Source organism: Oncorhynchus mykiss, chromosome 10 (genome assembly GCF_057628025.1).
Source record: "Oncorhynchus mykiss isolate SJ-2025 chromosome 10, ASM5762802v1, whole genome shotgun sequence".
NCBI lineage: Eukaryota > Metazoa > Chordata > Actinopteri > Salmoniformes > Salmonidae > Oncorhynchus > Oncorhynchus mykiss.
Window position 1 is genome coordinate 60673575 of NC_143031.1, and position 27997 is coordinate 60701571.

At 40.0% G+C, this 27997-nt stretch overlaps 1 protein-coding gene across 1 annotated transcript; it reads left to right on the plus strand.

Moving 5' to 3' along the window:
- The first annotated feature begins 62 nt into the window (after positions 1 to 62).
- On the plus strand, positions 63 to 27772 carry LOC149980120 (interferon-induced very large GTPase 1-like). Its single transcript, XM_090187253.1, has 12 exons — positions 63 to 547; positions 2675 to 2830; positions 6339 to 6461; positions 6551 to 6664; positions 8872 to 9178; positions 9439 to 9481; positions 13097 to 13363; positions 13696 to 13965; positions 14146 to 14412; positions 16399 to 16668; positions 19223 to 19489; positions 20830 to 27772. Exons 2-12 carry the CDS (start codon positions 2721 to 2723, stop codon positions 25416 to 25418), a joined length of 6627 nt encoding a protein of 2208 aa, XP_090043379.1. The 5' UTR covers positions 63 to 547; positions 2675 to 2720; the 3' UTR covers positions 25419 to 27772.
- Positions 27773 to 27997: the final 225 nt, after the last annotated feature.

Below are 27997 nucleotides of genomic sequence, written 5' to 3' on the forward strand. Positions count from 1 at the left end.
TATGGCCAATATACCATGACTAAAGGCTGTGTCCATGCACTCCACGTTGCGTCACGCATAATAAGAACAGCCCTTAGCTGTGGTATATTGGTTTACCATACCCGGTCGTGCTTTATTGCTTAATCATAGCAGTCAAACAAGTTAAATCGACATCCATTGATAGAAAACGATATGGCGAGTTTAATAAATCAAATGATTTTATTATGTAGTCAAAGTTCGCAATAATTATTATTTAGAAGAAAACTAAATTCGGCTTTAACGTCGTTACAATACGTCGATGTTCCTTCTTAATTGGCTTGATAACGTTATGGAAAATGGGTATATTGTATAAATGTGGGAACTCCTCTTGCTGTGACATTTGTTTTGTCTAGTTTCAGGCCTTTCTACGGGTAAATGGGCAATATTTTTCGCTCGACCTGGCAACCCTGTCTGACACGGTGTCATATATGAAATTGAAAGTACATCTGTCCACTCTTTTCACCCCCCCCCCCCCCCCTTTTGTTTTTACCGTGTAATAATATTCTACTCAAACTGCAGCAGGAAAATGGTAAGTTGTTTTATTAAATACATTTTAAGTTAAGATTTTTAATGATTGGGAGGATATTTTTATTCGACTAAGCAGAACTTCAGGACTCATAATGTCAATGCAATTCCCCAGGTCATTTCAACTATCAAATAGCCAACTCATCTCGAATGGCGGATTGTCCACAAGGAAGCTCACAAAAATGGTTTAAAACGAATATGTATCCTACTTAGCTTACATGACATAATCGACATCATTTAAATGTTTATATAAATCAGAAGTCTCTACTTTTCATCTAAAGTTCAAAATGTAGGTTATTTAGCTTTGAGTACAGCACAAGAAGTGGAATGTTTGGCTAAAACAGGTCTGGATTTCAGGCTACTGTTGGAGGCCCGGGAAATAGTTCGAGTAAACGTTCACAGTAAGGGATCATCAACGAGGGGCTATGCGTTCTATGGAAATAATAAAAAACATGGAAGGTGACATCTTAAATTATTTCACAGAGGACATTCTGGAGAAAAACGTGCATCTTGGCGCATGGTCAATCCATGGGTGGGGGTTTTGATTTATTTTAATTGAACCTTTATTTAACTAGGCAAGTCAATTAAGAACAAAGTAGTATTTACAATGACGGCCTAATAGCGATAGAAAAATAGTGACGGTAGACTTTTGGAAAGAACAGTTTAATTGTTTGTATTTAACGTTATCCCCACCGAACATTTTGAAATACCGAAAGTGTGTCAAACTCAGTCAAAAGATAACAATAGATGGAGCACCAATTCGCTGGCCTGGATTTTTAATCATAGAGAGCGATTCCATTGGTCCTTGTTTTATCTTGTTTTGTCTCTTTATATAGTGTTGTATTGTCTCTCTTGTTGTGATGTGTGTTTTGTCATATATTTATATTGTATTTGTTTAATCCCAGGCCCCCGTCCCCGCAGGAGGTATTTTGGTAGGCCGTCATTGTAAATAAGAATGTGTTCTTAACTGACTTGCCTAGTTAAATACAAAATATTACCTCGTTCGAGGGAGGCTGGTTACTAACTTCTTGTTGACGGCATTGGGTTTTCCGGCTTCTTCTGTGAGGGTTTAAGAGGTGGCGCCACCTACTTACTGTAAGTAATGTGCATTTCTGAGAATGGGAGCTCCCCGCCGGAGTTGTAAATCACGTCTTGAGCGGCAAACTCCACTTGCCCGCTGGCAGTAGGAATACAGTGTATAGCCTGTGTGTAGTGACAGTGGGAAATAGGCCTATAGGATCTCAATTTGACCTATATTCTCACAGCAAGATAATCCTGTGTAACAGATGTTAATCGTACTCTCCTTGCGTTGTGTTTTGCTCAAATAAATCACCCCAGCCAGTGGTCCCAGTTGACCATTATTTATTATCTGTTGTTAAATAGGAAACAGCACGTTTGTTGTGCAGGGCTTATTGATGTTGATGGCTGTCGATGGTAAAATCACATTATCATTCGGTGGAGACCTGACGTTCGCGATCTCCCCCTATCTGCAAGCGGGGCCAATAACAACACTTATTGTCATCGGAATTGAACCAACCAATAAGAATGCTTGAACATTAAATACACCTTTCTTTAGAGGCAAGTGGAAACATAACCAACCCTGTTACACCTGCAGCAACAGGATTTGGACCTTTAGTCCATATGTTGCTTGATCAGTGGTTAGGTTATTAGCTGGCCAAAAGCAGGTGAAATGAAAAGTGCAAAACTGTTAATATATCTGTGTGTTAGTGTTTTTTTAATGAATTCATCTAAATCACGAAGCTCATCTGCATTTCTGCGGTACATCTGTATATCACATTGTGAATATAATTGAAAAAAATCACATGACTATGACACCCTTACAAGTAGACAAGCCTAAACTTGCGTTCAAATGATTGTAATGAAACAGGAGGGAGAGCCCACTGGGCACACGCTGGTTGAATCAACGTTGTTTCCAGGTAATTTTAATGAAATTACGTTGAACCAACGTGGAATAGGCCTACACATTGAATTGACGTCTGTGCCCAGGCAGCAACCTGGCCAAATACCTTGATTTTTTTCATTTGTATCATGGTTTTACCTATGTATATCTATGTGTTTTGTTTGTAAAAAGTAAATATTTATTAATATTTATTTTATTTACATTTTACAGATTGATGTGACTAGTCCTTGATGTGACTAGGCTCTACTCTGTTAAAATGAGCTATCCACAACATGGTGCTGGAAGTGGTGCCATCCCTAAGGAAAGACAAAAGGATGGGTGTCTAAACAAGGGTCTTTATGTGACCATGGAGCCTGATTTTAAGAGGTGATTATCTGTCTGTGTGTCCAATCCCCAGTTTTTCCCAGTTTTTTAAAAATCTGTATTTAAATTATCTTGATTCGGTAATCCCCCATTTCACAATCCAGGATTCTGATTTAGACTCAAAAGATCAGAGAATCAAGTTCACAGAATCAAGATTTCCAGTGCCTAGAATACCCTGTCACCTATGGATAGGTTATGTTAGTTTTCATTCCCCCAGGACACCTTTCCCGTGCACTAAACAACCTTTTAACGTTCTGCCCATGTGTAACTTTACACAGCTGTTGCTTCCTTGTGCTGCTCTCTCCCCCTTCCATCAGGTTTGTGACTTTAGACCACTCACCTTTTTTATAACCCCGGTTTTAACTACATTTTGTACAGTCGATCTCTGCCTCGCATTTATGAACAACTTAAATAAAAGTCCTACGTGATTTGAATGAACATTCCAATAAATAGTTTATATTTATTGCAAGTGTGCTTTTGACATTCCCTGCATGCATTTAGAACTCATGGTGTGGAATCCAAGAGCCTGTAGGCCAATGCATGTAGGCCAATACAGGTATCCTATGTGGAATTTATTTTAAGACATAATTATGTACCTATTTGTTGGTTTTATGCTGTTTGTAGTCTAGCTCCACACCAATGGATGTTGTAGCCTAGAAATTGACTGAAAAAAGCAGCAGTAGCGGTAGAGATACTTTGAATGATCGGCTATGAAATGCCAACTGACATTTACTCCTGAGGTGCTGACCTGTTGCACCCTCGACAACCACTGTCATTATTATTATTTCACCCTGCTGGTCATCTATGAACATTTAAACATCTTGGCCACGTTCTGTTATAATCTCCACCCGGCACAGCCAGATGAGGACTGGCCACCCCTCATAGCCTGTTTCCTCTCTAGGTTTCTTCCTAGGTTCTGGCCTTTCTATGGAGTTTTTCCTAGCCACCTGCATTGCTTGCTGTTTGTGGTTTTAGGCTGGGTTTCTGTACAGCACTTTGAGATATCAGCTGATGTAAGAAGGGCTTTATAAATAAATGTGACTTGCTGATTTGATTTGCTTATCTTTGCGATTATGTAATCTTCCATATCTTACCCTATGGGGGAGATTTTCATACCTGCATGTAACCCGAAAAGGGAACATTAAATCGCTACTTAAGACTGCTTGTGTTTGTAATACTGCAATATCCTTATACACTGCTCAAAAATAAAGGGAACACTAAAATAACACATCCTAGATCTGAATGAATGAAATATTCTTATTGAATACTTTTTTCTTTACATAGTTGAATGTGCTGACAACAATCACACAAATTATCAATGGAAATCAAATTTATCAACCCATGGAGGTCTGGATTTGGAGTCACTCTCAAAATTAAAGTGGAAAAACACACTACAGGCTGATCCAACTTTGATGTAATGTCCTTAAAACAAGTCAAAATGAGGCTCAGTAGTGTATGTGGCCTCCACGTGCATGTATGACCTCCCTACAACACCTGGGCATGCACCTGATGAGGTGGCGGATGGTCTCCTGAGGGATCTCCTCCCAGACCTGGACTAAAGCATCCGCCAACTCCTGGACAGTCTGTGGTGCAACATGGCATTGGTGGATGGAGCGAGACATTATGTCCCAGATGTGCTCAATTGGATTCAGGTCTGGGGAACGGGCGGGCCAGTCCATAGCATCAATGCCTTCCCCTTGCAGGAACTGCTGACACACTCCAGCCACATGAGGTCTAGCATTGTCTGGCATTAGGAGGAACCCAGGGCCAACCGCACCAGCATATGGTCTCACAAGGGGTCTGAGGATCTCATCTCGGTACCTAATGGCAGTCAGGCTACCTCTGGCGAGCACATGGAGGGCTGTGCGCCCCCCCCAAATAAATGCCACCCCACAGCATGACTGACCCACCGCCAAACCGGTCATGCTGGAGGATGTTGCAGGCAGCAGAACGTTCTCCACGGCGTCTTCAGACTCTGTCACGTCTGTCACGTGCTCAGTGTGAACCTGCTTTCATCCGTGAAGAGCACAGGGCGCCAGTGGCGAATTTGCCAATCTTGGTGTTCTCTGGCAAATGCCAAACGTCCTGCACGGTGTTGGGCTGTAAGCACAACCCCCACCTGTGGACATCTGGCCCTCATACCACCCTCATGGAGTCTGTTTCTGACCGTTTGAGCAGACACATGCACATTTGTGGCCTGCTGGAGATCATTTTGCAGGGCTCTGGCAGTGCTCCTCCTTGCACAAAGGCGGAGGTAGCGGTCCTGCTGCTGGGTTATTGCCCTCCTACGGCCTCCTCCACGTCTCCTGATGTACTGGCCTGTCTCCTGGTAGCGCCTCCATGCTCTGGACACTACACTGACAGACACAGCAAACCTTCTTGCCATAGCTCGCGTTAATGTGCCATCCTGGATGAGCTGCACTACCTGAGCCACTTGTGTGGGTTGTAGACTCCGTCTCATGCTATCACTAGAGTGAAAGCACCGCCAGCATTCAAAAGTGACCAAAACATCAGCCAGGAAGCATAGGAACTGAGAAGTGGTCTGTGGTCACCACCTGCAGAACCACTCCTTTATTGGGGATGTCTTGCTAATTGCCTATAATTTCCACCTGTTGTCTATTCCATTTGCACAACAGCATGTGAAATTTATTGTCAATCAGTGTTGCTTCCTAAGTGGACAGTTTGATTTCACAGAAGTGTGATTGACTTGGAGTTACATTGTGTTGTTTAAGTGTTCCCTTTATTTTTTGAGCAGTGTAGTTACACCAGACAGATGTTTGGGCTACAACATATGACAATGTCCTCCTAATGTTTTTGGATTGTTCATTCAAATTGCCTTGGAGGTTAGAATTAACGGGAAGGAAGGGGGAGGCAACAGCAGAGGAGCAGCAGTTGCTTAATGTTTTTTCTTGTTGTGTAAAGTAACACATGCGCAGACCATAAGGTTGTTAAGAGCAGTGTTTCCCAAACTCGGTCCTGGGCACCCTCCCCCCTGTGTGCACCTTTTGTTTTTTATCCCCTAGCACTTTTCCCTAGTTGAATCAATTAACCAACTCATCATCAAGCGTTGATTATTTGAATCAGCTGTGTAGTGCTAGGGCAAAAACTAAAACGTGCACCCAGGGGGAGGCCCCAGGACCGGTAAATTTCCCATTTGAGTCACAAGCTGAAAATGTTTAAGAACCCCTGCTCTAAACTATGCTCTTTCATGAATGCTTTTATTTAGTGTTATGCAGCATTATTATAACATAAGAACAGTACTTTGTCTTTTTTTTTTTGCTCTTCTCAATATTTTGTCATTATCTTTTCATTACTACTTTGTCTCTGATGAAAAAACCTTTGTCTCATGTTTTTTTTAATTATGGGTCCCCTTGTATACAATACTTTTCACCACTGTAGTTGTTTCCCTTGCTCTGTTAAAGCCATGGCTGTTGTGGAGTGATGGGTAATGCTGCTTTGCGACTGGGAAGTTGTCTTTTCTGTTACATTAAGCATCTTTCCATGTTCACAGGGATCATTTGAAGGGTCCACAGCCGCTTGCAGCTAGTCATATTTCTATGAATGACCAGAGTGAACAGTCAGAGAATTCAAGCAAATGCCCAAGTGATGATGGAGATCAAATCAGGGATAAAGGGTAAACCAACTAGCCTACAGTTCAACACATACAGTGATTACATTTATATTTCTAGTGTTCAATTGAATTGTGGGACTGTCTTACTGCAGGGTCCATCAGGAGAGACCAGTGTCACCAACCTTCAGTTATCAGTCCATAAAGAGTGATGAGTCAATGACCACCCCTCTTTTTTTCAAGGGGGAAGACTTAACCCAAATAAAAGAGTAAGATTACACATTTTATTTATGGCATTTCATTCAATTGGATGTCAACATTAATTAATGGATAGTGTTTGCTTCTATGGTATATTTGATTATATATGGTCTAACAGCAGTTGAAAGTAGCAGAGTATAGTTCCTCTGTATGGAAACAATTTCTACCTTATATTGTTGTGAATGTTTATTATTATTCATTATTATTAATATGAGAATTGAGTAGAGAAAACCAAGCCAAATGTTAAACTTAGAAGATAGAATTGGGAAGTGAAGCACCTCATTAAAGGAAGAGTTGACCTTATTTTGAACTTTGCACGTGAGGTAGTCCTGCTGCGGTGCATTTCCACTATCAAGCTTCACTTCAATTTTAAGGTGTTGGCTCACCTCAATATCAACTCCAAGTTGTCTATCAATGAAGAGTGACCAGACAATGGATCGCCCTATTTTTCAAAGGGGAGGCCTGTGGTAAATCTAAATAACAGTTCATGTGTCAGAATATTGCAATACACTTGACAACAATTTTAAGAATGACACATGGAGTGTCTGAGAGGGCATATTATGTTGTGATGGAAACCATAGCTACTCATTGTATTTCTGTATTTGTTGAATGAGGATCATTTTTAGGACTGATAATAGAAATGCAAAAATTGCAGGCTGCTCTAATATATTTTTTAGATGGCTTATACAGTGGGGCAAAAAAGTATTTAGTCAGCCACCAATTGTGCAAGTTCTCCCACTTAAAAAGATGAAAGGCCTGTAATTTTCATCATAGGTACACTTCAACTATGACCAACAAAATGAGAAAAAAAATCCAGAAAATCACATTGTAGGATTTTTTTTATGAATTTATTTGCAAATTATGGTGAAAATAAGTATTTGGTCACCTACAAACAAGCAAGATTTCTGGCTCTCACAGACCTGTAACTTCTTCTTTAAGAGGCTCCTCTGTCCTCCACTCGTTACCTGTATTAATGGCACCTGTTTGAACTTGTTATCAGTATAAAAGACACCTGCCCACAACCTCAAACAGTCACACTCCAAACTCCACTATGGCCAAGACCAAAGAGCTGTCAAAGGACACCAGAAACAAAATTGTAGACCTGCACCAGCCTGGGAAGACTGAATCTGCAATAGGTAAGCAGCTTGGTTTGAAGAAATCAACTGTGGGAGCAATTATTAGGAAATGGAAGACATACAAGACCACTGATAATCTCCCTGGATCTGGTGCTCCACGCAAGATCTCACCCCGTGGGGTCAAAATGATCACAAGGACGGTGAGCAAAAATCCCAGAACCACACGGGGGGACCTGGTGAATGACCTGCAGAGAGCTGGGACCAAAGTAACAAAGCCTACCATCAGTAACACACTACGCCGCCATGGACTCAAATCCTGCAGTGCCAGACGTGTCCCCCTGCTTAAGCCAGTACATGTCCAGGCCCGTCTGAAGTTTGCTAGAGAGCATTTGGATGATCCAGAAGAAGATTGGGAGAATGTCAAATGGTCAGATGAAACCAAAATAGAAAATTTTGGTAAAAACTCAACTCGTAGTGTTTGGAGGACAAAGAATGCTGAGTTGCATCCAAAGAACACCATACCTACTGTGAAGCATGGGGGTGGAAACATCATGCTTTGGGGCTGTTTTTCTGCAAAGAGACCAGGACGACTGATCCGTGTAAAGGAAAGAATGGGGCCATGTATCGTGAGATTTTGAGTGAAAACCTCCTTCCATCAGCAAGGGCATTGAAGATGAAACGTGGCTGAGTCTTTCAGCATGACAATGATCCCAAACACACCGCCCGGGCAACGAAGGAGTGGCTTCGTAAGAAGCATTTCAAGGTCCTGGAGTGGCCTAGCCAGTCTCCAGATCTCAACCCCATAGAAAATCTTTGGAGGGAGTTGAAAGTCTGTGTTGCCCAGCAACAGCCCCAAAACATCACTGCTCTAGAGGAGATCTGCATGGAAGAATGGGCCAAAATACCAGCAACAGTGTGTGAAAACCTTGTGAAGACTTACAGAAAACATTTGACCTCTGACCAATGTGATTTTCTGGATTTGTTGGATTTTTTTTCTCATTTTGCCTGTCATAGTTGAAGTGTACCTATGATGAAAATTACAGGCCTCTCTCATTTTTTTAAGTGGGAGAACTTAAACAATTGGTGGCTGACTAAATACTTTTTTGCCCCACTGTATATTTGTTGTGCGGTCTTCCACTTAGCATCACCACGCCAGAAGAGAGCGGTGAGACCTGTAACTTCTGTGATCTTAAAGCTGTGAAGACCTGTCTGACCTGTACTGCTTCCTTCTGTGAGACCCATGTTATGAAGCATTACACAGAAGCGAAGCTACAGAAACACACTCTAGTTGAGGTGACTGGAGACCTAGACGAGAGACTTTGCCAGGAGCACCACAGACTCCGGGAGGTGTTCTGCAGGACCGACCAGAGGCTTATCTGCTTTGAGTGTGCATTCAATAACCACAAAGAACATGATTTGGCTGATGACATTAAGCAAGCTGGAAGACAGGTATGGTCAATGATTTTTTTACCCAATTTAATGAGATACAGTATGCATACTTTCTTCTGTTGTCACTCACGTCCAATGAATATCAAGTGTTTCTGTCCCAATATACAAAAGTGTTTGTTGCTCTGAAAACAAGTTAATATATATATTTTACATTATGTCAATAATTTCCTAAATATCATCCCTAAAATACAACTAATGCTCCATTTCATGATCCACAAAAAATAATTGTTCTTTTTTTTTTATATATATATATATAAAAGTCTCAGGATGAAGAGCAACACCAAAGACCGGCTTTAGTTGAAGGTAGGTGTTCAAACATTCAAGGCACACTTTGTATGCTTTTCCCCCTGTGTTAATGGGTTGAAACAAAACAAAGAAAAAATATGTTTTGTTTGATTTCAATGACTGCACCTGTTCTTCTTCCTTTGGTTGACAGTTGCACATTCTTCCTTTCAGTCCTCCCAAACCTGTCAGTGTGTAGGTTGCCTCTGCATTTTGTTTTGATCGGCTTCAATATGACCAAAGTATCAGGTTTGGTGTTGATCTTTTATTCTCTGATAAAGAAGCAAACAACTTCCATAACAGATTGCGCCTTTAAACAACTTAATTTTACTGTTTGAGCACAAGGACAATGTTATATATGCAACCGGTGTAAAATGTCTAACTAGTTAGCGGTGCTAGCTACAGTAGTAGCATTTTCAATTGGTGACATCACTCGCTCTGAGCCCTTGAAGTAGTGGTTTACCTTGCTCTGGAAGGGCTGCAGCTTTTGTGGATTGATAGGTAACGATTCTTTGTGGGAAGCAGTTATTGATGTCTTCATAGTGTCCCTGATTTGAGCCCAGGTTGGGGCAAAGAGAGGGACAGAGGCAACACTATTAGATATAGTTTAAAAAACAAAAAGTAAATGATCAACCAAAGTTATGTAGGTATGTTTAAAGTGTGTTGAGATCTGTGATTTATTTAAAGAAGCTACAAAAACGAATAATTGCGAACAGCTGAGGCCTCATTTACACTGAGTGTAGAAAACATTATGAACACCTTCCTAATATTGAGTTCTGCACCCTTTTTTGAGAACAGCCTCAATTTGTCAGGGCATGGACTCTACAAGGTGTCGAAAGCGTTGAGTGTGAAAAACACAGCAGTGTTGCAGTTCTTCACACACTCAAACCAGTGCACCCAGCACCTACTACCATACCCTGTTCAAAGGCCATACATTTTTTGTCTTGCCCATTCACCCTCTGAATTGCACACACACAATCCATTTCTCAATTGTCTCAAGAATAAAAAAGTATTATTTAACCTGCCTCCTCCCCTTCATCTACACTGATTGAAGGGGATTTAACAAATGACATTAAGGGATTATAGCTTTCACCTGTATTTACCTGGTCAGTCTAAGTCATGGAAAGAGCAAGTGTTTCTAATGTTTTGTACACTTTTTAAACCATGCGTATATACAAAATATACCCCAAAATGTGTGCACCAGTTTTCACACAAAAGTTGGTATTTATTAAACAGAGCTTGACGTGAGAATGTGCTTATATTCCAAGGACGTCACCATGTCATGGCTTTCGGGGCATCGGCCCCAAATTATTTTGGGTCAGCCCCAAATCTTTTCAGCTGCTGCGATCGTGTTAAAAAAATGGTAGTCAACTGAATATCCTGCTTAGTTCATAGAGCGGTGATTATGTGAAACTCACAGATTCATCCAACCGTTATCATCAGGTGTGTAGTTCTGCTGAAATACATATTCCCATGAAACTGGGATCAAATGGTTGGGGCATGCATGCAGCATGGACTTGACACCTGTAAAACGTGAAGAATTATGATTCAGGCTTGACATTGATGATGGCCTAATTTAAAAAATAGAAACTGCAAGAATTGAGGATTCTGCACTTGCCTTTTCCATTGACAATTATGAATGTGAGAATGGGTGCTGTTCTCATTGAATGTCAATTTGCCTCACAGTTTTGATATCCGTTCATCATGATCCATAACATCCCATGGCACAACAAACGTAATACTAATATAGAAATATACTTTTCTTTCGTCAAACATGCATTTAACACTGTGTGAAAGAATCAAGAAGTCTAAACATTTTCAATTACCCACAGTCCTCTAAAAACAGTTGCATGGCAAGAAATGCAAGGTGATTAAAAACCAGACTTCCAATGAGTTCAATCACTCAATTTTCTCTCTCATTGGTTATCATCATGAAAGATACTTACTTTTGAGGAACATATTAAGTTGGATTTATTCTTACATTATTTTGGTAAAATAAAATTAACAAATCATTGAAAAAAATATATATATTGGGGGTATTTTGACACTTTGAGACAGTTATGAAATACCAGAGGGGATACAGATAGGTGGGAGAAACAGATTGAAGGGTTGGAGCGGGGAATTTAAACCCCGTCTTCTGTGGGGAGAGGGGTGACGTTTCTAACACCGGGTGCATTACCACTAGACCACAGGCTCTGCATAACGTGCATTCATTTTTTTTTTTAAGTATATGTTTTTTTATATATATATATATATTTTTTTACCCCAGAATAATCTCTTGCAGTGTGGTTGAGCAGGCCCAACAAAATGTACCATCTTACTGCCCCTCCTGTTTCTTATCTGTCTAAATAAAGCATTGAAAAAATAAAGGTGGAATTACTCACAAAATATTCTTCATAGGCCCTTATGTTATCAATACATTTTTAGGCTATAAACCATTTGCATTTCTAAACCATTGATTGCATGAAAAACACTGTGTTTTTACATGGCCCTTCAACAAACAAAAAAATCAAAACACTCTTAAAAACATCAATATTCAAGTTTGAGTACTTCATTTCTGGTTTAAAACACATTCTGTGTATTAAAGAACTAACATTGGGTTTACAGTCAAACCCCTTCCATACACCAGATCTCAGTTTAGGTGTACTTTTCATGGTTTCGTTACACCATCATGGTGTTTTTAGACTTTCTGTCTTTACAGGGTACAAGTTGCAACCTCTGCTAAAAGTAGGCCTAGGCCATATGATTTTGCTTGCTCTGGAGAGAAGTGACATGATATATCCCGACCCTAGTTGATATTGGCTGCTAACATTAATGCATCACTGTTTATTGCTGTAATGACCGGCTACATTTGCGCAGCGAGTGTGTGCTCATGTTCGCATGTGCACACGTGCATTTGCGTGCGCTGGGGTCGCAAGTTTTGTACCACTCCTTTTTATGGGTTGCGGGTCAGAAATTTTGAAAACCGCTGGGATACATTGCAGTGGCAACAAATGGAGTTGGGTTGGATATAGTAATGGTAGGCTACAGTATTTCTTCCACTCTTCTAATTTGACTGGAATTGTGTTGGTCAAGTGCAGCATTTATTCCAGTTCAAAATAGTTTAGTCAAGTTAGTTTGGTTCCATATTAGGGCATGGAACCTATAGAGCCACAGAAATAGTTCAAATAAACAGACATGTTTTCGACTAAGACAAGTGCATTACAGGTCTTTGGTACCTTACAGAAATAACCAGACATGTCATCCTGCTAACTCCTCTGAAAGGGACACCCATTTTCTGGAAAAGACCAAAGAGGTGTAACCATAGCAACAGTACATAGTAAGCCATAACACAATTACAGGAATAACCAGTCGTGTCTAATGACCCAGAGCACATAGAATGCACCCATTTTACTAGCTCTTCTACAATTAATAATTAACACACATGGTCTGGAAAATTCTCAATACTTTCCCCTCTTTTTGTAATAATTGGTCAAGGAGTCTGTTACCACAGTTGCAAAAAAAATTTTTTATGGGTTCCCTTTTTTTAGTTTGAGCAAGTACTGTACCAAGCCCCCCAAAATGTCTACATGGCCCTGCTCAGGACTAGGTATTGATGTTAACACTGCATTTGCTTCCAATTCTCTCCTTTACAAGTGCTGCCCCCTCCTGGTGAAATCCAGGTCCAGTCAGTGACGTCAGACTCTGTGTCTCTGCGCTGGGGTTCTCCCGAGGGACTGCCAGGACCTCATAAGTACAGAGTGACCTGGGGGTGTGACGGGGAAGAGAGCAGCCAAAAAGTGAAAGACATACATCATCTTGAAATAAATGGACTCCAGCCTGGTAAAATGTACCAGTTCCATGTGGCCACAGAGGGAGAAAATGACAGCTATAGCGGATGGGTCTCAGCATCTGTAGCCACAGGTACAATAACTTTAGGTTTTGGTTGAATTTATCATTGAATTATTACTTTTGAATATTACACATATTTTTCAGATTCTTTATATCTGTGCCCATATTGTCTATGGGGTTTTAGTGGATAAACCATGTGGTTCAAGAGAAAATAGCCTAATTAAGGAAAAAAAACACTTCTAATAAAACAAATGTCATTTGAAAGGCACTCTGCAATTCTTCAATTATTAGCTTCTGCACAAATTACACCATTTCGGCCCCAAAACATTACAATAAAAATATATTGATATTGTGTTTTTTTTATGACAAAACTAGCTTTTCTTTACAAATTCTTTTCATCTTAGTTGTCCCTGCACCCAGGGACTTAAAGATAAACCCATTAGAAGCGACCTCCTTCACCCTCAGCTGGACCAAGGCTCTTGGACTGGACCAAATTCCACAGCGCTTCCTCGTATCCTACAGCAGCCCAGAAACAGAGCCCCAGGCGGCCAATACTAAGGAATGCACAAAAACATTATCTGGCCTTCAACTGGGAACTGAATACACTGTCAGTGTCTCAACTGTGCTGACCAGTGGGGAATCGAGTGAACCTGTGAGAACAACCATCTGCACAGGTAAGACCTCTCCCTCATATTATTGCAGGTCATCATCATCACACTTAGCAGACTGGTGTGGTAAGGTATAAGGGAATGTGAAAAGAATGTTCTATGTTACTTCCAGTTATACCAACATTTCGGCATGCATCAACTGCGACCTTCAAGTAGTTGCTTAATAAAAGTATATCTTTCCCATAGTACTCCCTCCTCCAGACAAGCTGAATGTTGACTCGGTAAATACCACATCAGCTACTTTGAGCTGGCACCAGCCTTCTGGAATGGACCAAGCCCAACTCCACTACCTGATCTCCTACGACTGTCGAGGGAAAGAAATCTGCATCAAAACCGATTCCTCAACTATCACTTTCCCTGACCTGCAACCTGCCACTGAGTATTCAGTCACTGTCAGCACTGTGCTGGAAAATGGGAATAAAAGTCAACCTGTGTCAACAACCTTCACTACAAGTAAGAAAGTACCCTTAAAGCCACAGTATTTACATTTCTCCAGTAGTTTCTATGAAAATGTTGGTAAAACTCATCTGCAGCGTGATTTAATTAGAAACTTTAATTATTTGTGTACGTTACAATAAACCGTTACCCCGCTTTTTAACCTTAAATTAATTATCTCCATCGCCATACTAATTTCTAAATACTATTTTCTACATATTTATAAATAGAGATTTATGAAGTTTAGAATTAACACAGGTTTGAGAGGGAAGTTGGAATGCAGTCAGACGAGCAGCTACTGCTTATTTACAACCTGCCTTGAAAAACACATAGCTAGCCCAATTAATACTAAATTGGCTTTAATGGGCTTTTAACCCTGTGAGACCCCCGGTTGCATAAATGCAGGTCCTAAACTCATGTCAAACACTACATAATGAATCTCCTTAGGCTTCGACCCAGATGCATCTCTTAATAGCATTTATTGTATGTCCTGCCTTCTCTAAGATGTAGTGATTATGTATACAGTACCAGTCAAAAGTTTGGACACACCTACTCATTCAATGATTTTTTTAAACCATTTTCTACATTGTAGAATAATAGTGAATACATCAAAACTATGAAATAACACATATGGAGTCATGTAGTAACCAAAAAAGTGTTAAACAAATGAACATATATTTTATATTTGAGATTCTTCAAAGTAGCCACCCTTTGCCTTGATGACAGCTTTGCACACTCTTGGCATTCTCTCAACCAGCTTCACCTGGAATTATTTTCCAACTGTTTTGAAGGAGTTCCCACATATGCTGAGCACTTGGCTGCTTTTCCTTTACTCTGTGTTCCAACTCATCCCAAATCATATCAATTGGGTTGAAGTCGGTGATTGTGGAGGCCAGGTCATCTGATGCAGCACTACATCACTCTCCTTCTTGGTCAAATAGCCCTTACACAGCATGGTGGTGTGTTTTGGGTCATTGCCCTATTGGGAAAAAAAAGATAGTCCCAATAAGCGCAAACCAGATGGGATGGCCTATCGCTGCAGAATGCTGTGGTAGCCAGGCTGGTTAGGTGTGCCTTGAATTCTAAATAAATCACAGACAGTGTCACCAGTAAAGCACCCCCACATCATAACACCACCTCCTCCATGCTTCACTGTGGGAACCACACATGCTGAAATCATCCATTCACCTAGTCTGCGTCTCACAAAGGCACGGCGGTTGGAACCAAACATCTCAAATTTGGACTCATCAGACTGAAGGACACATTTCCACCGGTCTAATGTCCATTGCTCATGCTTCTTGGCCCAAGCATGTCTCTTCTTCTTATTGGTGTCCTTTGGTAGTGGTTTCTTTGCAGCAATTCGGCCATGAAGGCCTGATTCACACAGTCTCTTCTGAACAGTTGATGTTGAGATGTACCTGTTACTTGAGCTCTGTGAAGCTGGTAACTCTAATGAACTTATCCTCTGCAGCAGAAGTAACTCTTGGTCTTCCTTTCCTGTGGCGGTCCTCATGAGATCCAGTTTCATCATAGCGCTTGATGGTTTTTGCGACTGCACTTGAAGAAACTTTCAAAGTTCTTGACATTTTCCGTATTGACTGCCCTTCTTGTCTTAAAGTAATGATGGACTGTCATTTGTCTTTGCTTATTTGAGCTGTTCTTGCCATGCCAAGGGTGGCTACTTTGAAATATCTCAAATATAAAATATATTTTGATTTGTTTAAAACTTTTGGTTACTACATGATTTCATATGTGTTATTTCATAGTTTTGATGTCTTCACTATTATTCTGCAACGTTAGAAAATTGTAAAAATAAAGAAAAACCCTTGCATGAGTAGGTATTCTAAGACTTTGACCGGTGGTGTGTATTTTTATATTGAAAATTTGAGAAACAAACATTCTAAGCCAGAGCTGGAGATATTGTGTTGCAAAAACAAATTGTTATTGTTTTACTTTTTATCTTACGTCTGTGTGTGTCCATCTGTCCGTTCATCTGTTTTTCAGACATTCCACCACCAGGGTACATAACAGTACATTCAACTACAGAGAGCTCTATATCTCTGAGCTGGAGGCCTCCTGATGGAATGGACGAACATCCATACAAGTTTAAAGTAATGTGGCTTTCAGGTGTTGATTCTGACCACTTCCGTGTTGAAAACCCAGGCCCTATTAATATCACAAACCTCATGCCAGGTACAGAATATAAAATCAGAGTGGCAACAAATTTGGACAACGGACAGCTTAGCCCGTTTATTTCAACGCAAACATTCACAGGTGAGTTTTTTTTCCCTCAATTTAGACTTTTGACAAAGCTTTTAAGGTTTTTGTGTATAATAACAGGAGTAAGGAGGAATTAAAGTATAAAGCTGCCCACCTTTGCAATGTTTATGCAGTGTCTTTTTGTAACAGTGTATACAGGATGTTTAACGCTGGAATCCTTAGTTGCTACATCCAATTATGGATGTATAAATACATTATATACCCATTGATTCTTAAAGAATATAACTTAAAAATGCCTCATGAGCGCACCCCATCAGAACCCATGTTTGTAAATGTAAACAAACACTGTATAGCCTTAAAACAAGGTTAAAACTATAATTTTGATATCATGTATGGTCAGTCATTGTATCCATAGCTCCGTTTATGCATTTGAGTGGTTACATTTCTCCAGTGATTATTAGCGAGCTGGACACAGTCAAGACACTATGAATGTAGGTCCATTATAATTTCTGAACAGGCATTTTAAAGTATATTGAGTTCTGTCTCAGATTACTTTTTTACTAAAGCATCCTTACCGGTACGTTCTGATAATCTAATTAACTGCATCGCATGCAAAAATGTGTCTGGACAATTAGCCCACAGTGTAAGATGCCTAGTTCCTGACACTTTTCACCACTTGCGACATAAGTTTGAGTCCACCATGGGGTCATCATTTGACATTCATTGTGGTATTGTGTTGAGATGGAAAGTGCAGTAATCACCTAAAAAATGAAGATTAGGAATGAATTTCATTAGGAGCTAGGCATACAACTTTCTTTAGCCTTCTTCACAAACACACTGCTAGGGCCTAATAATATCTTAGCATATAAGGCTGCATGGATGTGTACACTAGCATACATGTAGGTTAGGCCTACAACTTTTTAAACACATTTTATAATCATTATCTACCATACCTTGTCACATGTGTAACACATTGTAAATTGACTGGTCTGGCTTGGTTCACCAAGTGACCAGTAGAGCGCGCAGCTACTCCAGGAAATTAAACCCTTTAGAAATTTGTATGACGTCAGTAGCCTAGTCAGGGAAGCATCATGCTAAAATATATTGGCACACTCCACTTCGACCATAGGTAAGAAATTAAACCAAGCAGTTGGATGGTTTAATAATCTGCCTCTGGTGGCTAAATTGACCTGTTGAACAAATGCGATTGGATGGCGGCTCTACTGTTTAAGGTCTGATAGGTTGATTCGTTATTTTGTTTTCGGATGTAATTGTCTGCACAGCTGACCGTCCTCAGCATCATGGCTAATTTGGCCAGGTTATCCTATTGGAAAAGCTAGCAGCTAGACATTTTAAACCAATAAATGTTTTATTTTTATTTTGTTATTTATAACCTTTATTTAACTAGGCAAGTCAGTTAAGAACAAATTCTTATTTACCATGACGGCCTACCTCGGCCAAACCCTCCCCTTTCGCTGTGGGACTCCCGATCACAGCTGGTTGTGATACAGCCTGGGGTCAAACCCGGGTCTGTAGTGACGCCTCTAGCAAAGATTTTCCTTTATTTTGCATCTTCTAATTTTATGCGAAAATCACAAGTCATGACACTCCAACTCCAATCGGTAACACTTCACTTGAAAAGTGGTATAATGACTGTTGCAGTCCACAACCACTGACTAGCTGTGGCAAAAATGTGCCTACCTATCCCCCTCTATCATGTTTCCGAGGAGATCGTTTTTAAGCCCTGCCTACCCAAACTTGTGATTTGTTGGGAGAGTTGTCTGTCTGAAGAACACCCTCCCCCCAAAAGGTATCCTTCCATGAATGTCGTTCATGTCTAAATGGGATTCAGCTTTTGTCAAATTTACGTAAAACATTTTATTTTATATATTTTCGCATGTTAGGGAACTCTAACCATTTTCCTAACCTTTACCTAATTATCCTAACCTGCCACTTTAATTATCTTAAGCTGCTGTGTTAGGTCTCCTAAACCTGCTTCAAAAAGTCAATTCTGACAAAAGCTAGATCCCTTCTAGCTATGACCATGAATGTCCGACATGATTCCCAGAGCTAGTGCTGTTGTCCTAGGTCTGGAATTTCCCGTACTACTATTCACGCAACAGGCACAACAAGGAGCAGCACAGGGTCAGCCTTACTTTACAGCATTACCCTTGTAGCAGTTTAGGGGTTAAATGCCTTGCTCAATGGCACAATGGGAGTAGGAGATGGCTCCATCCCTGGGTGTAGTATCTTTAGTTGAGATAAAGACTAGGCGTTAGTTTGTGGCGCTAAAAGTCTTCAGGTCTCAGCTAAGATTCCTTAGTACCACATTACAATGGCAATTGCTCAGGTGTTATTTATACCCCTATCATAAAGCATTTGTTAACGCAATTGTTTCTTATGAAACTGTATGTTCACTTTAATATATCATGGCAGTTAATGACAGACAACAATTCAGTTTGACAACAGTTATACCTGTGTAATTTGTGTTATTTTATGGAAAGTATAGTTAGTTTTACTGTGAAAATATGAACAACAACACACTTATGTAAGGAAGGATACATTTTCTTCTCACTTAACCAATACCATGATATTTGCTATTTTTCAGAACCGTCTTCTCCTAGGAATTTGTGGGTTGAAGAGGTGAAAAGAAAATCTATCACATTGTGTTGGGACATACCAGCGGACATGGAAGAAGTGTCTTATTCATTTATCACTACCTACTCTTGCAATGGAGATGAAAAAGAGAAAGAGACTAAAAACAACAGGATTGTTCTTTCTGATCTTGAACCAGACACAAAATACACCTTCAGCGTCACCACAGTGACCAAGCATGGCAGCAGGAGCACAAGGAAAACATTGGACGAGTGGACACGTAAGTTAATTTACAACCTTACATTTTAAGGTAACTTGAAATGAATGCTAGAGTTCTAGCAGTTCTAGAGTTTACGTACATACACTACCGTTGAAAAGTTTGGGGGTCACTTAGAAAAGAAAAAAAAGCACGTATTTTTGGCCATTAAAATAACATCAAATTAATCAGAAATACAGTGTAGGCATTGTTAATGTTGTAAATGACTATTGTAGCTGGAAACGGCAGATTTTTAATGGAATATCTACAAAGGCATACAGAGGCCCATTATCAGCAATCACTCCTGTGTTCCAATGGTACGTTGTGTTAGCTAATCCAAGTTTATCACTTTAAAAGGCTAATTGATCATTAGAAAACCATTTTTAAATTATGTTAGCACAGCTGAAAACTGTTCTGATTTAAAGACTCAATAAAACTGGCCTTTAGACTAGTTGAAAATCTGGAGCATCAGCATTTGTGGGTTTGATTATAGGCTCAAAATGGCCTATAGTCGTCTATAGGCCTATAGACATTACATCCCTAACTCTTTTGAAATCGAGTTGTTACATTTCTCCAGGCCCACCCCTCAGCTTTTAAAAAAACAGAGGTGGGTGATTGCTTTTGTTGTTTAAATTAAGGATTCTAGTTTTAACTGCCTGCTAATAAAGATAATATTCACCCTCAGTGGGGATGTAATCAGTATAGTATTTGTAGTTTTCTGTGTAGTGGATGTGAAACTCACCCATAGCATGTTGGCTGGAGTACAATGGTTACATCATACCTTCCCTGAGGTATAAAGCCAACTGTTGATCACGGAGCTAAAGTCTCGTGCTCTTTTTGACTAAGATGGCTGGCTTTGAGTTGTGTGTATTGTTACAAAATGTAAACCTCTACCTTTTCTATACTAATCATCCAGATAAGTCTGATGTAAATTAAAGGTGCACTTATGAAGAAATCGATCCGCCATTTCCTGGTTGCAACAATTCTAGCAGTTCGCCTGATTTAAATTTATGTGACCAAACAAGCAAGTATAGTGTAGAGAATCATTATGCCATTTTAACTGCTGTGAAATATGTTTTCCATAACCAAAAATATTGTATTTTCAGCTGTTTGAAGCTGGTGTACAAAACTGAAAGTAAAAGGTGCAAAAATGAAAATAGAAGCATAGAAATAGTGCACGTAGATCAAATCTACCGCTTCTTTGCTTTCAATGACAATGACAGTTCTATAACTCACATTTCTATATGATCAGGTCGCCCAAAACGTTACATATTGCAGTTTTAAATATAAAGTCCAACGCTACCGCCAAGGACTATAGAAGTCACAAAAATACACTTACCATCCTTACCATTTTTTGATTATAGGCTCAAGTCTGCAAGGCCTAATAGACAAGTTGGGGCTGAAGAAGAAACTTACAACAGAGATTGTGCGAGAGATTGGCGAAGATTCTGACAAACCTGTAACCAGTCTTGTATTACAACAACAGTGTTTCTTAAGGAGGTTATTGATGATGAATATGAAAGCCAGAAGTCTTAAATGTGACACTGACCGAGGCAGCTCAATTCCAGAAGTGAATCCCCTAGACCTGATCACAGCCCTGTTTATATGTTCAGATGGTTTCCTGCAGCAGGAGATGGCCCTGAAAATGTCCATGTGCCAGTTTGCTGTTCCTCTCCTGCTGCCCAATTGTGACACAGAACAAAGCACTTTGATGCTGTGGGCCATGAGAGATATTGTGAAACCGTTTCGACCCTGCTCTTCTGACGACCAAAGTGAGTTTGTTGAGAAGAGCATTGTGCAGACTCACCTCCCTATGGTGTCTTTTGTTAGACTGGGCAACAGCACCTTGTCAAAGTCTCAGCTTTTGAATGAAGTCATAAGCAATTCTCAGCAGAACTACAACACCTTTGTTCACAATGACTTGACAGCTGGCAACATAAGAAGGATGATCTCTGATGGCTTAGTGGAAATCAGCTGGTACCTTCCCTGTGGTAAAAAAAACATTGATGTCTTCACTGAACCTTTGGCTGTGGCGAATCTTCGTGGGGATGTATGTAGCTTTCAGACCCAGTTCTCTTTCCTCTGCCAAACATCTGCTGCAGTGTTTGTTTTCTGTGATGATTTAGGTTCAGGCTGCAGTATACTAAATCTCCAGAACATGAAAGCTCGTCTCTTCATTGTATGCACCGCTGAGGCTCAAATCGATGATATAGAATTTGAGAAACACTCCATAATAAGGAAAGATAAGCAAACGAACAATGCACAGCTTGTGAAGAAGCTCCGCTCTGCAGTCACAGAAGTCATGAAGGAAAACCCACACAAATTCAAAGTGCAGGAAATGCCTGGTGTTGCACACAACTTGAATATCCTTGTCGATGAAGATGGTGTCTGCCTGAGTGCTAAGGAAAGGGCAGATTCAATTACAAAAAACATAGATTGCATACCAAGCTATAAAGAGAGTCAGCTACCATTACAGGGGGATGTTTGGAAAAGACTGACTACACTGGAGAAAGAGGAGTGTAAACTGAATAGAGTGGGAGAAATGAACAGGAGTGAGCTCAAGCAAAAGAAAGAGGAACTCCGGAAGGAACAATTATCTCATGGCATGAAAGTTGGCATCTCCGATTTCATTGATGGTTTGAAGAGCTCCAGAGAAGAGCTCCCCTATTTCCTCAAGTGGATGAAGCTCAATCTGGACACCCTGTCAAGAACACGCCTTTTTGATCTCAGGATGAACTATAAAGACATGTGTCAGCATTCCCCAGAAAATAAAGAAGTCATTGCCAACTTAGACAAAAAGATCTCAGACAGTTCCTTAGGAACCGAACATTTCCTTAGGGAAGTAGGACAGCTATATGAGTCATCCATGTCCTCAGACGAAACCAGTGCCATGCAACATCAAGTACAAGGACTGCCAAGAATCTGTGCCCAGTTGATACTGGATGGTTTTCCACTGGAGCTGATAGATGGTGATGCATCAAACATCCTAATTAAGTGGATAACAGATGTTTTTAAAGAACTTAACAATTTAACCAAGTCTGACTGTAAGATCCGGGTGGTTACTGTGTTAGGGGTTCAAAGCAGTGGAAAGTCAACCCTTCTGAATACCATGTTTGGGGTTCAGTTTGCAGTCAGCAGTGGAAGATGCACTCGCGGTGCCTTCATGCAGCTGATCAAAGTGAAAGATGAATTGAAGAATGAACTACAATGTGACTTCATCATGGTCATCGACGCAGAGGGCTTGAAGTCACTTCAATCGACCCAGCTTACTGACAATTATCAGCATGATAATGAACTAGCCACACTTCTGGTAGGACTGAGTGACATCTCAATTGTTAATATTGCAATGGACAACATCACAGATATGAAAGACACCCTGCAGATTGTAGCCCATGCCTTCCTCAGAATGAAAGAATCAGGGAAGAAACCCAGTTGTCAGCTGGTGCACCAGAATGTTGCAGATATATCTGCTCATGGCAAAAATCTTAGGGACAGGAATCGCCTTCTTAACCAGCTGAACGAGATGACAATTGTTGCAAGCAGGATGGAAAATACAGGTGATGACATTAAGTTCACTGACATCATAGAGTGCAATCTAGAGGACACCTGTTATATCCCAGGTCTCTGGCATGGCAGTCCACCCATGGCACCTGTCAATGAGGGTTACAGCGAAGAGGTGGCCAATTTGAAGAGGAAGTTGATAAATGCATTCAAAAAAGCGAAAGGCTCAGGACAAACAATCCCAAAGTTTGTTGATGAGCTCAGAGGTTTATGGATGTCAGTTAAATATGAGAACTTCATCTTTAGTTTCCGCAACAGCATTGTGGCCGAGGCATACAACAACCTGTGTGTGGAGTTTAATAGATGGGACAGGTCCTTCCAAAAGCACATCTACAAATGGCTTACTGAAGCAGAAACCAGGGTGGCAAACTATGGCATGATGGGGTACTCAGAAGAATCTGGTCTAGATGAAGTATTGAGTAGTCTGAAAATTGAGGCCAGCAATGAGCTACAAAGAGAGGGCAAACTGTTTCTCGACAGTGTGACTACCTATTACAAAAGTGAGGAGGGAAATGTGTATATGGTTGAGAAGTATAGGGAAGAATTTAAAAAAGGTGCAGAGAGCCGCTGCAAGGAGACTGAAAGTGTAGTGAGGAAGAAACTAGAGGTTGCAGTTGATTTAAGAAAATGCACCTTCAGGGTAGACGAGATTCAGAGAAGTAACAGGGATACTCTTGACAAGCAAGTGTCTGACCTTGTAAAGAAATTTAGTGGAGGGGAAAATCCAATGAACGACCAACAACTTGAGAATACATTTGAAGAGATGTGGAAGCAAACAACAGGGAAGCTCTCATTTAATGTTCTGGAACATCAAAATGTTGCCAAAGACATCTACAAAAATCTGAAGATTAACTTGGAAAGAGAAAGTAGCAAGGTCCAGGAAATGTTAGATCAAGCTTCCCCTCTGGAGAACTTTGGACTTCAGGAATTTCAAGTGAAAAGTGAACACAAAGCATTTGGGAGACTAGCTAAAAACAAGAAGACCAAAGACAGTCAAAAAATATCAAAGGATAAAACTCAAGCAATGTCCATTGACATCATAAACCGCAGTAAAAGGTTTGTTTCAAACAAGGTGAAAGAAAGAACAGACTACCACCACACTTACATGACGGAACTACTGGAACTGATTGAGGAGAACCTTTCCAGAGACAATGACTTGCATTTCAGTCCAGAATTTGCAGCTTCTCTTAAGATACACATCTGTGGGCATGCAGCAAGGGAATTTCAGCAAATGCATGAGGCTTTCAACAGAGACAAAGACCCCCGACAACGCCTGGATAAACTGAAACCGCAGTTCTTGGCTGACTTCAAAGACCTTTTCAACAAGAGAGACCAGTGCAAAAGAAAGGCTGAAGAGTTTACCAACCTCTGTCTGAAACCTGCAATAAGAGATTTTATCACCAAATCTCTTAGTCCAGACATTTATGATGAAATGCTTTCCAACAGTGATGTGGATTTCAGGACAATGAGGTCTTTCCAGTTTTCTATACTTAAGAACCTACTATCAGAAGATTTCCGGACATTCTTCAAGTACACTGACTACTATGAGTCATTTGCATTTGAGTTTATTATTAAGAACATAGTAGGACACCTTTCAAATGGAAGCAAAATCATCACAAAGATGGAAGTGAAACACTTGAATTCAATCAGTGGAAAGATAAAGGAGGCTGTTGAGGAATCACTCAAAACTAGCATTGAAAAAGCAGATGGAAATGGTGACCTGAATTTTAACAAGTTCCTTCAGGATTTACTCTTCAAATTGTCTACCTTGCTGATCATCCCCACTGACACAACAGGGATGACTTTAGATAATTCCAAGACCAAAGACTTTTCTGTTATGCTGATATCATCTGTCGAAGAGATGAAGAACCGTCTCAGTGACGAGTTTCACAAAGATCAAGATGTGCAAAACAAGTTGGCCAGTATACCTGACTCTCCTCAGGACCTGCTTTACAACAAGATGTTTGGCTGTGGAAAACAGTGTCCTTTCTGCAAAACCCCCTGTGATGCTCAAGGGAATGGTCATTCAATGCACTCAGCTAATATTCATCGACCTGATGGACTTGGCGGGTACAGATGGAAAAAGTCAAATAAACTTTCCATAGACAAATGTTCCTCTCTTGTTGACAGCAAGAAAAATTTCAGCAATGCCGAAACAAAAGGGAAATTCAGTTCATATAAAGACTATCCTCTGTTTTTCAAAGACTGGAGAATCGACCCTGACAACTCCCATGTCACAGACTACTGGAAGTTCCTCTTTGTGAAGCACAATAAGGAGTATGCCGAAAATCACCCAAGTACCTTGCCAGCTGATATACCAGACGACTGGAGATCAATCACTAGTGAACAGGCTTTGAAAAGCTTGACAGAGACATTTTACCCCAAACCATGACAATCCTAGACAAGCCGTCATGGTCTGGTGTAGTCCACTGGAATTTATGTAAATGTACATCATTTAGCTACGACATAAAGAGAGTTTGAAAGAAGATTAATTGAAGTTGTATTCCATCCACTAACATGCAACAATGAGACTGATGGTATTTCCATGTTTAAAATTTTTTGCTGTTGTATGGTTTCCCCATTGAGCTTATGAAAGAAAGATAATTGTGTTTGTTTGATCTTTGATGTTGTATATTGTTTGCTTTAGTTTTATCTTGTATGTCATTCATTTTCGTTGAAGGACTGTTGGAAGACTAGCCCAATGATAGGCTAAAAGGGATCCAAAAATCAGTGCATATTCTGGAGAATATCATATAATGTGATTGTAAATTGTCCATTATAGTTTTACACCATAACAAAAAAGCCTCTGCATACATTCTGGGCATTCATATTTTTGTAAGATAACATCCTAGTACTCATCTTAAACAATTGACTCGCATTGCATTAAAGGCTTGTTAATGTATATGCATGTTAAAAATTGAATATCCACTGTTTTTTTGTTTTTTTTGTCAGAGATTTGTCAAATGTATAGAATATCTCTGATTCTGGTGTTTCTTTTATTGTAGAACAATGTACTGTATGTATCCCACTTAACATCAAATGAAACTTCAAATGAACAAAGATACAGTAAAACATGATTTAAATACTTTTAAATAAAAATTGTTTATTGACACAGTTCATTTTACTTAATTTCCTCATAGATGGTTAATAAAATGTTTGAATGAACATAGAGTGCCTTCAGAAAGTATTCCTACTCCTAGACTTATTGCACATTTTGTTGTTATGGCCTGAATTCAAAATGGATTAAATAGTTTTTTGTCACCCATCTACACACAATACCCCATAATGACAAAGTAAAAACATGTTTTTAGAAATGTTTGCAAATGTATAAAAAATGTAATACAGAAATATTTAATTTACTTAAGTATTCACACCCCTGAGTCAATATTTTCTTTCTGGTTAAGTCTCTAAGAGCTTTGCACACCTGGATTATACAATATGTGCACATATACTGAACAAAAACATAAATGCAACATGAAAAAATGTCAACGATTTTACTGGGTTACAGTTAATTTGAGGAAATCAGTCAATTAAAATAAATTCATTAGGCCCTGATCTATGGATTTCACATGACTGGGCAGGGGTGCAGCCATGGGTGGGCCTGGGAGGCCATAGGCCCACCTACTTGGGAGCCAGGTCCACCCACTGGGGAACCAGGCCCAGCCAATAAGAATGGGTTTTTCCCCACAAAACGGCTTTATTACAGACATAAATACTGCTCAGTTTCAAAATCTGTCCGGGTGGCTGGTCTCAGATGATCCTGCAGGTGAAGAAGCCGGATGTGGAGGTCCTGGGCTGGCGTGGTTAAATGTGGCCTGCAGTTGTGAGGCAGGTTGGACATTCCTGCAGTCAGCATGCCAATTGCACGCTCCCTCAAAACTTGAGACAGCTACGGCATTGTGTTGTGTGACAAAACTGCACATTTTAGAGTGGCATTTTATTGTCCCCTGCACAAGGGGCACCTGTGTAATGATCATGCTGTTTAATCAGCTTCTTTGATATGCCACACCTGTCAGGTGCATGGATTATCTTGGCAAAGTAGAAATGCTCACTAAACAGGAATGTAAACAAATATGTGCACACAATTTGAGAGAAATAAGCTTTTTGGAACGTTTCTGGGATCTTTTATTTCAGCTCATGAAACATGGGTCAAACACTTTATATTTTTGTTCAGTATAATTATTTTAAAAATTCTTCAAGCTCTGTCAAGTTTGTTGTTGATCATTGCTAGACTGTAAACATTCAATGTCATCTTGTTGAGCAACTCCAGTGTATATTTGGTCTTGTGTTTTAGGTTATTGCCCTGCTGAAAGGTGAATTTGTCTCCAGTGTCTGTTGGAATACAGAATGAACCAGGTTTTCCTCTAGGATTTTGCCTGTGCTTAGTTCTATTCAATTTATTTTTATCTACAACAAAAAACTACATAGTCCTTGCCGATGACAAGCATGCTTATAGCATGAAGCAGCCACCACCATGCTTGAAAATATGAAGAGTGGTACTCAATGATGTGTTGGATTTGCTTCAAACATACCACTTTATATTCAGGACATGAAGTTAATTTTCTTTGCCACATTTTTAGCAGTTTTACTTTCGTGCCTTATTGCAACCAGAATGCATGTTTTGGAATATGTTTTATTCTGTACAGGCTTCCTTCTTTTCACTCTGTAGTTTAGTTTAGTATTGTAGAGTAACTACAATGTTGTTGATCCATCACAGCCATTAAACTCTAACTGTTTTGATGTCAACATTGGCCTCATTGTGAAATCATTGTGAAATCCCTGTTTCCTTCCTCTTCGGCAACTGAGTTAGGAAGGACGTATAACGTCTGTGTCACACCCTGGTCTTAGTATTTTCTATTATTTTGGTCAGGCCAGGGTGTGACATGGGTTATTTATGTGGTGTGTTTTGTCTTGGGGTTTTTGTAGGTTATGGGATTGTGGTGTAGTGTAGTTGTCTAGGTAAGTCTATGG